This window comes from Sesamum indicum, linkage group LG4 (assembly GCF_026168435.1).
Source record: "Sesamum indicum cultivar Baizhima isolate 11 linkage group LG4, ASM2616843v1, whole genome shotgun sequence".
Taxonomy (NCBI): domain Eukaryota; kingdom Viridiplantae; phylum Streptophyta; class Magnoliopsida; order Lamiales; family Pedaliaceae; genus Sesamum; species Sesamum indicum.
In genome coordinates, this window is record NC_142660.1 from 20,085,371 (window position 1) to 20,098,876 (window position 13,506).

The window sequence follows — 13,506 nt, forward strand, 5'->3', positions numbered from 1 at the left end:
ACACATAATTTTCTTACGCCAAAAACGCGTTGCAGCCGTACTATTAGTTGTGTTTGTAAGATCAATATCTTATACTATATTAGTGAATGATAAGCAGCTAAGTTTACGTGATGTATATACGGCCCATAAGCAAAAGTAATATTTTTTTATTTTTAAAAAAATAATAAATTGCAAGACCTCTTATATGTTTGATATAATTACGAAAATCCCCTTGTTATTTGAAAAATTACTAATACTTATCATTCAAGAATTGCATAATTTTATCAAACATTAGTGTATTTATAATTTTTCAAACAATAAGAGAATATTCATAATTATGCCATCAAAATTCGTTGTAATTTATCCCAAAAAAAAAAAAAGATATATACCAACATATTTTTCTCACTATCAAAAGATATTAAGTTCATGTTGTCGATATTTTGTATGTATGAGATTAATGTCTTATAGTGTCTTCAAAACAGAAGCAAAAGCATATTTTATATTGTCTTCGAATGACAAGATTGTTGATAAAGAAAGGAATATATATGCATATATATATACATATTAATTCTAATGATTAATTATTTATTAGTAAATAAATGAAGGGAAATTGATGAGAGAAAGTTGCCTAAAATGGTGGTTTGTGGTTTGTTCTTGGTCAAAGTCAGAACCCCCTAATCCCCCATCTATGGAAAGAAATTCCTATAAATGCAAATAAATTGCTGAATGAAATCCCTAAAAACCCAACCCAGAAACCAGCCAACAAAGAGAGCCCATTGGAATTTGTTATATATTCTGTACCAGTAATTTATTGTATGTTCTTTATATCTGCATCAAATCAAAAGGGCCATTGTTCTTTCTCTCTTCCTCTTGATTTTTCTGTCTTGATCCATCCCTCGTGACATTATTAAGGAAAAAGAAACGATTTTTGGCGCTGTGATTCAGCATTTTGAAAAGGGTTTCTTCAATTGTTCCCACGATTGAAAGGCCCTGATTGTAGGTAATAATTATTTCAATCTTCTTTTTGTTTTTTAATTGGATTTGGATACAATTTGTGAGCTGTACGTTATGTTGTTGATGAACAATGCATTCTCTTTAATGGGCTTTATTTTTCTTTTTTTATCTACAGATTGATGGTGCCTGCATTTGTTTGCTGACTGCATAAAAAGGTTGGGAATTTGATGAGGGTTTTCAAGATATAGATGAAGGAGGATTGAAAACTGCTGTTTGGAGTTTTGGGGAAATTTGGTGTAACTGTGAGTTTCTGCAAATTGCCATTGAGGGTTCAGTTTAGTGCAAAAAGAAAAAACCATTCATTTTGTGGTAAATCATATATTGAGGCAATGGTGAGCAATACATGGAGAAAGTTTATAGCACCTTGTTGGAGACCATTGAGGGAGAGTCAAAGCGAAAATTGCAGTAATAGAGGAGGTGATCTTAGCGGGCGAGTGGATGGTTTGTTGTGGTACAAAGATATAGGACGTCATATTCATGGCGAATTTTCAATGGCAGTAATTCAAGCAAATAATGTATTGGAAGATCAAAGCCAGCTTGAGTCAGGGTCAATGAGCTCCATTGAGTCGGGCCCTCGAGGAACATTTGTCGGAATTTACGATGGGCATGCTGGTCCAGAAGCTTCGCGGTTTATAAACAATAAACTTTTCGAAAATATTAAGAGTATGCTTCTCCCTCATGCGACATAATTTATTCCTTCTTTCAGTCCCATTCTTGATACATTGTGTGATTAGTTTGAATTTGGATAGTTTTCTATGTTCGGACATGTATTGGATTGAGTAGCTCATGTACATTGTCTCTGGTCGCAACGTCCTCAACTTTCTTTTCCATTTACCATAGGAATTTTGTTTATGTTTCTGCACCTTAGGTCAGCCACACTTATTCTGCTTGAATTGGACAGCTAATTTCTATGGACTTCATTGAACAAGAGGACAGTTATAGAAGTGAGAACCAGGGGTCAAATTTTGGAGAAAGAGTATATTAGAGATAACATAAATACACCTTGAATAATTGTTATTAGATTCTTTCTTAATATCAGATTGAGATTTATGTTGCTTTTTATAAGGAAAAATTTAGTAATTGGGATAATGTTAGTTGGGGCGGGGTATAGAGTGTTAACTAAACCCATGAGTGTAGACACAGATGTATTTTATTTGAATAAAATTTAAATGTAAAAGCTAAGTTTGGTAATTGGTCCGCTGGGAGAAGTAGATTGCGGTTGTTAGACGAATCTTTGATCATATCGTGCTGAACAGAAGGATTCTCATATTTAAAATGACTTGAACTAGAGATAAGCGTCTAGGTCTGCCGTCTAACAAGGTCATATTTGGAAATTTTATGCTTGCTAATGCACATGTTTACTCACGCAGCTATTCGTGATGCAGAATTTACGTCAGCAAATAATGAAATGTCAGCTGATGTTATAAAAAACGCATATTTGGCGACAGAGGAAGAATTTCTTTCTATGGTTAAAAAGCAATGGGAATTGAGACCACAAATTGCTTCTGTGGGGTCATGTTGTCTGGTGGGCGTTATATGCGGTGGAGTGTTGTACATTGCAAATGCTGGAGATTCCAGGGTGGTGCTAGGAAGACTGGAAAAGGCCAACAAACAGATCGAAGCCGTCCAATTATCTGCTGAACACAATGCAAATTTGGAATCTATTCGGGATGAGTTGCACTTGTTGCATCCTGAGGATCCCCAGATTGTTGTTTTAAAGCACAAGGTTTGGCGCGTGAAGGGTCTTATTCAGGTGACTTCTTGTTGTTCCAATATCATTTTGCTGTCTTTTGTGTGGCATATTGCATTTCTCTAGTTCGTATAAAAATAAGGCATCTCCATAAAGAAAAGGATTTGTCTTTTTTCCCTTGGATTTGATTGGAGCCGCACAATGTAGGTCCCTCTCTCTCTCTCTCATATTTTTTGCTGGAATATGTCCTTAGGACAAAGTGAACTTTTTATCATCAAATTAACTAAAGGTTGAGGTACAAAGTCTGGTTAGGTGTATTAATGATGACCTATTGCAGAGCAAATTTTATGAAATCATTTGCATTTCAAGTTGCTCCTTTTAACTGTCAAACTCAAGTACTACACAGTCTAGCTGAGACAAAGTTTCTTACACTTGGAAATTTTTTGCGGTGAAAGTGAATCTTATCTTACTGTAATGAAATTAAGCGTTGTAGTTAATAAGAAATTCTTACCAAAAAGCTTTTTCCTTGCAAATACAAAATGTGGTGTTTAACTTCTGTCCATTTATGTTTGCTAATTTTCCATCTCAGGTTTCAAGATCGATTGGTGATGCTTACTTGAAGAAAGCAGAGTTCAATAGAGTGCCTCTGTTACCAAAATTCAGACTGCCAGAACCTTTCCAGAAACCAATCCTTTTGGCTGAGCCGTCAATTCTTGTTCATAAACTTTATCCAGAGGATCAGTTTCTTATATTTGCTTCAGATGGGCTATGGGAACACCTTAGCAATGAACAGGCAGTTGAACTTGTCCACAACTCCCCACGTAATGTAAGATTCTCCTCTGCTACTCTGGTCATTCCCCGGCAAACCCTGCCCCACTCCCCCTCCGGCACTCGTATATGCTGTTTTTGATATGGTTTATTTGTAAATCTATTCTTTTGATACTACTGAAATTTTTAATGAACTCGGAGTGTTTGGCCATGGGGTGAATGAATTAGATAACAAACAGTCTAAAAGTAAGATATTGATTAATTAGTTATGATAAAAAAAGAAATTATAAAAGACTGATGCATGGGCCTCACAGTATATGTCAATCTATATGTTTGTAGTCATTGTAGTAAGCTGTTATTGTCCTTGAATAAAAATATTTTCCCTTTTCTTTCAGGGAATTGCCAGAAAACTGGTGAAAGCTGCACTTCATGAAGCAGCAAAGAAGAGAGAAATGAGATATTCGGACCTCAAAAAAATTGATAGAGGAGTGAGGCGGCACTTTCATGATGACATCACAGTTATAGTTCTTTTCTTAGACTCCCATTTGATCAGCCGCAGTTTCTCCCGGGGCCGACTTCTTTCAATAAAAGGAGGTGGGGTTACTCCGGGAGATGTCAATACGTAATATGGCTTCTCATAAAATCTGTTCTTTGGCCGATTTCCGGCAATACAAATGGGAAAGACATATAAGTAGATATATAGAGCTGCCTTTTGGGCATCTCACCAGACTTGATAATGTTAATGATTATGCCAGAAAGATGCCGAGTTGAATATCTTTGTTAGAACTTTTTGTGCTGACTGGCATATGAAACTGAAGAAAATTACAGGGTCAGAAAATGAGAATACTGACTGATTCTTTTGGTATGTTTCAGTTTTGTTTCTGCATAGGCTTTGGGGTTCCTTTTATATATACACTGGTGATCATCCAGATAGCATTTAGCAAATCTGGGGGTTTTGCTTGAAAGAAAAGCTTGTTTTGCTGGTCTCTGTCCGTGTGGATGTGTGTGGAGAGGGGGTAGGAGGTTGTGGCTGCCCCATCTATAAATAATTTGCTAAATCACTCTTATTGATTACCCTGTGAAGTAATGGCCATACATCATGATTTTTGTCACACCAATTATGGTATTAATTAATTCAAAGAATGGAAAATGATGTGTTCTTCTGTTTCACATTTCAAACAATTAATAACCGGTCTTCCTAGCCTAACTAATCAGCCATCGCTCATAACATGTTTACAACGTAGAAGCTGCTTAATCAAGCAACCAATAATGGACATCATCTGCACCGATGTTTATCCACAACAATTCAACTGCCAAAGGAAGACAGGTGATGGAAGATCACAGGAGCAGCACCTTTATTTCCTCCAATATCTTCTTGCATTTGGAGGCCATAAAATCATCATAGGATAGAAGTTACTACTACCTTAAAAGAATCTTGAACAGATAGAGCAATTGTCTCGTCCATCCCTAGGAAGGCCTCTTCTCCACATAGCAAAGTCCTCCTTTGTGCTATATTATGGGTAGGAATCAAGATAAAACTGATAGTTTGGAGTTACTACCTCAGCAGCACTTTCCATATCTTTCTCACATACACAACCAATGACCACAACGCAAGCCATGCTGAAATGTAGAGCAACAGTACCCCAGAATAAGCAAGAGTTCCTGCCACTACCAGACTGCAGAGAGAGGGAAAGTTACAAGCATCAGAAAATAATAAAAAAAAAATATAAAATATATGTTGCATAAACTCAAATTCGTCTATGCTGAAAATATAAGAGGGAACAAGAAACAAACCTGCCATCTCTGGCAGCCAAGAGGATGGTTAATGCAAGCATCTGTGTGGCAGTTTTCCATTTCCCCAAATTATTAACTGCAACAGCCTGCAAGAGTGAGTGAGTTAGCGAGCTAGAGAAAGTAATTCCCATTGTATCAGCTCATGGAATCCATGAAAGCACCAGTTAGAAAATATAATTGTGATCAGTAGTGATTTGTAGCTGATGTCCAAACCTCTAGAAGCTTTCTGTCCTGAGAAGCAGCCCATTCCCTAACTGCAGACATAGTTATCTACAAATAGATAAGTATTAGACAGTCAAGACTTGTGCCCGCATGTAATAAACCAAAATCATATCCAACATATGTTGTGAAGAAAGCACCAACTTGACCAGATTGTATTAGTTTCAGGACAACCAATCCAACCGTGCAGAACATCTTTAGTAGTTGCATGGCTCTCTATTAGAGCCAGCCAACCCACCAGACCTCTGGCAACTCACATCAGCCCCCACAAATTCCTTTTGAATATGTTGCAGGAAGATTTATCTAAAAGTCTGGAACATATAAGTTTCTTGTAATTCATCAATAAGCAAGTAGGCAAGCATAATGCCAGATTGACAAGTTCGAAAGGTCATAACCTGTTCAGAAACCTGACTAGAGTAGGAACTTTCTTCATTAACTAACCACAAAACATATTAATGTAACAAATACCACCGACGTTTTATCATCTCTGCCAACAGCAGCTGAAAATGGTCTTTTAATTATTTTTGGAGTTTGGAGTTTATATTGCACACAATCAGCTGAGTGTTTTCTAATCTCATTAAAGTTATATAGAAAAGCATTCTGGACTTAATTAAAATTTGCTATGGTTCTTTCTCTGTAGAAATTGCCTTTGTAGTGCCTTCTGTTTGTTTGCATCTTAGTATCTTACCACTCCCAAATACATGGAAAGTCTCTTTTGATCCCTTTGGTGCCTCCTCACAGGAGGAAATATATGGTAGCCCATACAGGCATACTCCATCCCGAAACAGAAGGATTAAATTCTCCTTTTAGACTCCCTTCAACGATTCCGTTAACAACATTCTTTAGGTAAGTGGGGCAATTACAAATGAATGTTAATTGCAGCAGGAAAGGTCAGCTTTAAGCATCGACAAATCACATTTTCCGTTCAATGGGATGATGCACCACTAGATGAAAAACACTATCCATATGGCATATGGACGGGCGCAAAGACTGCAATTACTGCTATTTTATAAAAAATCCTCTCCGCATCAGAATATTGGTTGACCTAAAAGATTTCTTCAAATTGCAATAACCAGCACTCAGATACTGAATCAATAAGAATCAATAGGAAACAAATAATTAGCCACTTACCTCTCTACCAATTATAGCAATTGCGGGCACAGCCAGTAACCATGGTGTTTGCAGAAACATACCAGCCTCAAGAGGTCTAGTAGACAATAAGATCAAGGTGGCAGCAACCATAAGCTGCATCCATTTGAAAAAAGAAAGAAACACCACATAAAGATACACTAGCAGTAACTGCACAACAATTGTTTGATCTTTCCAAGAAAAGATTCATCCTTCAAAAGAATGGGTACGGGATTATTTCAAAGAGAAAGAATTTTAGTCGCTATCGAATCAAGGAGAGCACCACTTGAGTTCAAATTTTAGATTCTTAGATACCACTGAAAAATTTTACCAATCTTTTTCTTAAAAATGCAAATTTAGATCTATACAATGTCACTTATTTTTTTGCCACAATATCATCATATGATAGAATTATGTCAACATATTTTTTTATCTATATGGCTTTGTGGAAACAAATATCCCAAATCAAGTGCATCAAGTATGTCCATGTTACCTTATCAGCCACTGGATCCAAAAATGCACCAAATGGAGTTCCCAAATTCATCTGTTACTTCAAAAATGAAACATGAAAGTGTAAGCAAGAAAATGTGGAGAAGCGTTATCAGATGATTCCTAGAAGTTTAGAGCTTCAAAGACGGCACCTTTCTAGCAAGGTATCCGTCAAGCCAATCCGTGAAGGCTGCCGAAATGAAAATACTAGTTGTAGCAACAGGTCCCCACCAGCTATGAACATAAAAGGCTATTAAGGAGAAAGTAAAATGTCAATTTAACAAATTCACAACCACTAAAAATGGCCAGCGAAAGCACGAAAACAATGCATGCATAAAATCAAATTAAGGACATCTGACCATACAAAATTAAAAATTATCAGATCGAACTACAATTAATCAGCCAATTCTCACGTTGTGCTTAATCATCTGCACATGATACAACTCCCAGTTAAACTGCACCACCATCGCCTTCTTATCCATATTCATATAGAACAACTCAACAAACCCATAGAAAAAAATAAAATATCAAGAAGTACGAAAATTAAATACATACTGCCGACAAGGAGCGGCACCGCAGCGACGCGTCCAATTGTCAATATCGTTGGCAATGTGAGCAATTTCGGCGGATGCAACGGTGATTTTTCGTGGTAGTCCGGCGGCGGCGACACGTTAGATTGATTATCGACCTTGCGATTGACAGTGGCACACATTTTAGTATCGGAATTAGTCTTTGAATTGCAGAAGCACTGAATCCCCTCCCTTCTGTTTCCAGATTCGGATGAAAAGTGATGCGGTTTCCGGCCACCGAGAATCTGGGAAGTGATTCTACGGTGCGCGGCGGGCGCATACGGGGTTGTCCTACCCGACCAACCCGCGGAGTACTTTAGCCGGAGAATTCTTGCCGATCCGGCGGTGGAGGCAGTGGAGGAGGAGAAATTGTTAAGAAAATTGTAGGGTTTGTGGGGGTGTAGGATAGTGAGATTGGTGAATTTGAGGGCGGCAGGCATGGTGGGTGTGATGTGGGGTTTAACTGCCTGGGGGGCTCAAGTTAGCGGGAAAGGCTTATGTTAGCAGAGCTGGAAAAGGGAGATTTTGCCAATATATTAGTAAGTAAACTTTCTATATAATGACTATAATATAATATAGACATGAACAATAAGTTGTTGGTGCAATGGTAATTATGCTCCTAAATAATTTGAATCGACTTGAATATATTATTATGCAAATTTATTAAAAATATTATCAAATTTTAAAATTTGTATTTAAATTTAATTTGAGTATTGATCTAATCAAATTCAAACGAGTTTTAATTAGAGAAAAAATGAGTCGAGTTCGAATAATTTGATACTTCTAAGTCTATTTTAATATTTCTGCACTAATTGAATAGAGCTTGACTTACGGAACGATTTCTTTTTCAAGTTTGGTTGTTTAAGTTTAAAAAATCGAATTCAAATGAGCTTTTGTCTAACAATTTCAATCGAATACTGAATAGTTCGATGTAGGTAAAATGACACTTTTGATCCTACTAGATAGGATTATTTCCATTTTTAGTCCCAGGCTTTACGACTTGACACTTTTAGTTACCCTAAAATCCTAGAAAATTAATAAAAGTGGTCCTTGGATGTTAAATTAAACGGCAGCTGTACATGAGAAATCATGTGTCATTAGTCTCAACGATCTGATGAGTCAAATGACCGCGTCTTGGCCTTGACCCAAACATTTACACCCTAAAAATAAGTAGACTCTATAATTTCCCCCTTCCTCCCTAATTCCCCCAAATCAACACCCATCACTCCAAAATCTCGTCAATCTCCAGCAATATTGTGGAAGAAACTGAAGAAGACGCTATCTAGAGTAAACAGTTGTTAAAGGAGGATGAGTTTGAGGCATCAGGTGCTCGTGGACTTTCCAAATCCCAAGTACGAGAAATATGGTAAGTAGTTCTGCTTTAATACTCACTGTACGAGAAATCTTTGTTCTGTTGCCAAGAAAACGATTTTGTGGGGTCGTGTGGATTTAGAAAACTATTTATGTAAATTTTTGTGTTGCGCATGGTCTCTTTTTGTTGTTTATTTTCCGAAGCATGTGGTCCCTTTTGTTATTTTATGAAGCATGTGGTCAATTTTGTAGCTTTTTTTTTATTTTTTTAATTTACGCTAGAATCTGTTGTTTTTTCAATTAATACTTGTACTATTTTTTCTAAAATATTTCTACTGTTGTTTTTGGCAAAATACTATTTTTAAGGCTTTTGTATATATGATTATGAATTTGTTGTGGTATACATGACTGTATTTTAAATTTTTTTTTTTTTTGTCTTTTCCCTATATTTTTTTAGAATGAACCCTTTGTTACCGTTATTATGTATGGGGTTTAGTTTTACATAGTCCTAGGCCAGAATATAGGGGGACTATAAGTAATTTTGATTTTATAGATGTATTTAAAGTCTATGTTAAGTACTTAGATATACTTGGGGAGAAATTAGGTTACATGGAGTCCAAAAGATTTTACAGACTTCATTTGAACAAATTAAAGTAACTAAATTATCAAACTAGAATCGTTGCATTCACTAATAGGTATGGTCCAAATAATAGACTGTTTACATTAGAGTGTTGTAGATGTCACAAAATGATCAAATTGGTTCCTCAAACCCTATTGTTGAACCGCAAATTCAAACAAATGTTCAAAAAGGAAAAGGGATAGTCCTGAATTAGATGAGGTTTTCAAGATAGTGAATAGTTATGCTGGTGATGGGCAGGTTGACGAGTGAAGGGGATAGTCATGGAGAGGGGTGATGAAGTCAGTGATCACTTATTTGACTTTGGGTTAGAGACTATGGGTATAATATGGAGGATGATGAGATAGAGCAAGAAAATAGTGGTGACGAAGGTAATGAGGAAAGTGGTGAGGAGTGTGTGCATCATTTGAATTTGATGACTCATCAAATTATGATGTATGGTTGAGTGGAGATGATTTTGAGTCGGTTGATGGTTCTTGTGGGGAGAATAACGGGCCACATTCTGTGTTCAACCCTAGGGATAAATATGTAGTGTACTATCCATAATAATCCAACTTCGTTGGCTGTTTATAATTTTTTTTGTAAGGCACGTTATTAATCCCCATGGTCCGAGATAAACATATATTGTAGCCAGATTTAAATCCCACACATGTTTGTGGGATTCTTATCTTGGTAGCCGATTGACTGCTTGACTGATGTTAATTTTCCACTTTTGACCCCAACTTTTATGAGCCAAATCTCTATTATGTCCCCATTTTTCTCACTATTTTCATCCTTACTTGGAAATTGCATTTATTACTCTCATCACTATATCTTTCTTTCTAAAAGGTCATAAGAAAACCATAACTCCCCTACAAGCCCCATAAAATTTTCTATTATTTATTTGGATTTTTAAAATAAATATCTTTTCTTTTTTCCACTTTATCTCATCAGCAATCACAATCTTTGCTAACTGCTAAACTGATTTCTAGAGCCATGAGAGAAACAATAAGTAGAGGAAATTGAAAAAGGTGTATCTATTTTGCTCATTTCATTAAGGGAAGAAAGAATATATTTTTTTTTAATTATTTATCGGTTGGTCAATCAATACGGAAAGAATCCTATTAAGCGGAAAAACAATCCGACGGGAGTTAGGAAATGTCTTTTCTTGACTAAATCTTGATTGTTCTAAGTTTAAATCAGGTTATAATGCATGGACACTTCAAAAAATTATTCAATATAGTGTCAGACATGTACACGACTCGAACACTTCTCAAACATGTGTCTGACATAGTATTCACCCATCATAGAATATAAAATAAACAAAATAATGAAAAAATTATAGCCCAAATATGATGAACAATAGTTATAAATGAGGGTTTTTTTGGGGGGAAGGCTACAAGAGAAGGCAATAGTAATGAAAAATTAATTTCATCTCATTATGTGTCAATGCAAGTAAACAAAATATTTAGTAGCAAGGAAGGAAAAATAATAGCTTTTAGAAAAAATATATATATATTATCAAATTTTACCTTTTTATTGTGCAAAAAGTAATTAATTCTCCATGTTGGGATATTCTCTCCCTATTAGTTAAAACCACATAGTTCTCACTTAATCAGAAGCAAAATTTGCTGCATTTTGTGATTTTCTTAACACCATGCAACTAATAATTCATTGTAAAATTACTATTGCTTTTATATTTTTATATTATTGATTTTCGACTAACTTGAGGGTTTTTAGTTCTGTAATTCCTTTTTTATTTATTAGAAAAAATAAATTTTAATTTCTTCATTTATTATATTCAAGTCTCTCAGGACAATTGAACTAGCTTGAAGCTAAAAATTGATTATCAAACTTATGAGGTTTGTGAAGGAAATAAATTTTTATTGAGCGGGAAATATTTATTGATATGAATGAAGAAGTGATTTTGCAGTATTTTCAAAATATGCAGATTAGTATATTGATTTTGATCTTGGAGGGTTGGAATGGGGCGGTGGGGAAGCTGCACGACTGGACTCCAGCGGAGGGGAGAACTAGATTAACCCCGGAGGGAAAAACCATTAATGGGAAGGTGGATGAAGAAGAAGACACTTTTTCTTCAATTCTTCTTTTAGTTTTATTATTATTAATTTTTGAAAAAATTAGGATGTGAATTTACAATTTACCCGGCAAGTAAATCGTCCTAAAGCGCGTGTGTTCATGGAGTCAGAATATTCTCTTTTGATTCACTTGAAAGTGTAAAAAAAGATAAAATGAAACAAAAAAGAAAAGGTTGGGCCATTGAGCGTAAATAAAAATGATTGGGGGCAAAGTGCAAAACCCCTCATACATTGGGGAGTGTCTGCTATTAATCCAATAAATATATAAACCGACACATCACATTTTAAAAAAAATAAGAAATAAGAAAAAATAAATTAATGATATTCTTGACATAATAAAAAAAAAAATTGTGTAGTAATATCAAGACTCATTATTTGTGTATGAAAAGTGTCATCTTTTTATATTTTTCCTTTTCTGTCTCCTTTGAAAATATGGTAAAATTATACTCTTTTGACAAGAAAATTCAGGACATAAATTGAGTTTACTACAAAAAAAAAATATAATAATATTAGTGAGAAAAAATTAAACAACAATTTTAATTAGAGTATTGCTAAGGCAATTCCTCCAAATATTTAGTATTATTTGTAATAGTTTCATGCTTATATTTTTCAAACATCAATTATTTAAATTAAATTGTAGTTATATAGAGTTTAGGTGAGCGTATAAGCTTTTTAAAATATTTTATAAGATGTTTAAGAGTTTATAAAATATAAAAAAATATCTGATAAATTTTATTTAAAAAAACTTTTTAAATTCTAAAATAATATTGTGATCTTAGAACTTAGAAACTACTTTAGAAAAAATAAAGAGTTCTTAATTTATTTTTGAAATTTTAATAAACTTCTTCAACTTTTAATAAATTTTTAAAATAAAGAATATCTTGTTTTTAAAATAAGATTAATATCTTACAAGCTCAACAAATACTAATAAGTGTGCCGCATTTTATGTACGTAAATAAATTTTAAAAACATTTAAAATAAAAATATTTATATAAGTTGCATTATTTTTGTAGAGTAAAAAAGTACGTACCTATATGTATAATCAATTAATATAAATATTTTGATTTATAATTATTGATAAACAAAGATAATTCATGATGTTGGGGAAATAAAAAAAATTGTATGAGGAAAAAAAAAAGGATAACTACCAAATGATAGTTATTAAAAATCATAATAAATGGAGAAGATAAAAATAATTAATTAATTTAAATTTTTTAAGAATAAATATTAGATCGTAAATATGGAGGACGCGAAAATAATGTTCTTGACAAATAATAAAATATATTTTGCAAAAATCTACGAACATATAAAATATTTTAAAATAAATTTAGCCAAACACCCTCTTAACTTTATTTTCAAAGATTAGACGGGTGAAAGTAATTATATGTGTACAAATTTTATCTAATTCAGTTAGTTAAGTTCATGCCGAATAACAACAAGATTGGGAGTTCGAACTCTATAAATATGTGGATATTAATAATTAAAAATTATTATGTAATGATAACTTATTCACTAGTAAAATAATTATTATTATTATTTGTTTTTACCTTAAAACATTTTATTTTAAACCTCTAACTTTTCAAGAAAAGAAAAAAAAAAAAACAGTGTTTTTAAAATTAAAAGGGGGAAAATTCAATCATTACTTGGGTAAAGTAATTTTAAACTTTTTAATCCCTTTTGTAGGGTCTACATGAATTGTAAAAGGATCAAATTATGATTGTCCACCACTTTATTTATTTAAAAATGTGAAATTACCCTAAACTCCCTACCAAAATTTATTATTTACACTTTTTTATTAAAATTTAAACAAAAATATTAATATTAGACAAA

General features: G+C 33.9%; 2 protein-coding genes across 4 annotated transcripts; one reads left to right on the plus strand and one right to left on the minus strand.

The window, feature by feature from the left end:
- Nucleotides 1–651: 651 nt before the first annotated feature.
- On the plus strand, nt 652–4,316 carry LOC105161123 (putative protein phosphatase 2C 38). 2 transcript variants are annotated; one of them, XM_011078712.3, is made up of 5 exons: nt 652–979; nt 1,109–1,656; nt 2,364–2,746; nt 3,273–3,509; nt 3,847–4,316. In XM_011078712.3, exons 2-5 carry the CDS (start codon nt 1,323–1,325, stop codon nt 4,075–4,077), a joined length of 1,185 nt encoding a protein of 394 aa, XP_011077014.1. In that variant the 5' UTR covers nt 652–979; nt 1,109–1,322; the 3' UTR covers nt 4,078–4,316. The 2 variants fall into 2 exon arrangements, with proteins under 2 accessions (XP_011077014.1, XP_011077015.1); XM_011078713.3 differs by having other exon boundaries at nt 655–979; nt 2,379–2,746.
- Nucleotides 4,317–4,554: 238 nt separating this feature from the next.
- On the minus strand, nt 4,555–8,155 carry LOC105161122 (CDP-diacylglycerol--glycerol-3-phosphate 3-phosphatidyltransferase 2). Of its 2 annotated transcripts, none has more exons than XM_011078711.3 (7): nt 7,637–8,152; nt 7,234–7,331; nt 7,086–7,136; nt 6,596–6,709; nt 5,459–5,515; nt 5,246–5,331; nt 4,555–5,127 (listed from the first exon to the last, which is right to left on the minus strand). In XM_011078711.3, exons 1-7 carry the CDS (start codon nt 8,088–8,090, stop codon nt 5,007–5,009), a joined length of 981 nt encoding a protein of 326 aa, XP_011077013.1. In that variant the 5' UTR covers nt 8,091–8,152; the 3' UTR covers nt 4,555–5,006. The 2 variants fall into 2 exon arrangements, 1 of the variants encoding a protein (XP_011077013.1); XR_016065177.1 differs by having other exon boundaries at nt 5,053–5,127; nt 5,407–5,515; nt 7,637–8,155.
- Between the last annotated feature and the right edge of the window lie 5,351 nt (nt 8,156–13,506).

What these genes read in the sequence shown, in the direction of transcription:
- LOC105161123 (XM_011078712.3), top strand. Translation starts at nt 1,323, where the DNA reads ATGGTGAGCAATACATGGAGAAAGTTTATAGCACCTTGTTGGAGACCA. An exon ending in ACTTTTCGAAAATATTAAGA is followed by an intron (nt 1,657 to 2,363) that starts GTATGCTTCTCC and finishes TTACTCACGCAG; the next exon opens with CTATTCGTGATGCAGAATTT. An exon ending in TCCACAACTCCCCACGTAAT is followed by an intron (nt 3,510 to 3,846) that starts GTAAGATTCTCC and finishes CTTTTCTTTCAG; the next exon opens with GGAATTGCCAGAAAACTGGT.
- LOC105161122 (XM_011078711.3), bottom strand. Translation starts at nt 8,090, where the DNA reads ATGCCTGCCGCCCTCAAATTCACCAATCTCACTATCCTACACCCCCAC. An exon ending in GGTGCCGCTCCTTGTCGGCA is followed by an intron (nt 7,332 to 7,636) that starts GTATGTATTTAA and finishes TCTCCTTAATAG; the next exon opens with CCTTTTATGTTCATAGCTGG. An exon ending in AGGACAGAAAGCTTCTAGAG is followed by an intron (nt 5,332 to 5,458) that starts GTTTGGACATCA and finishes TCACTCTTGCAG; the next exon opens with GCTGTTGCAGTTAATAATTT.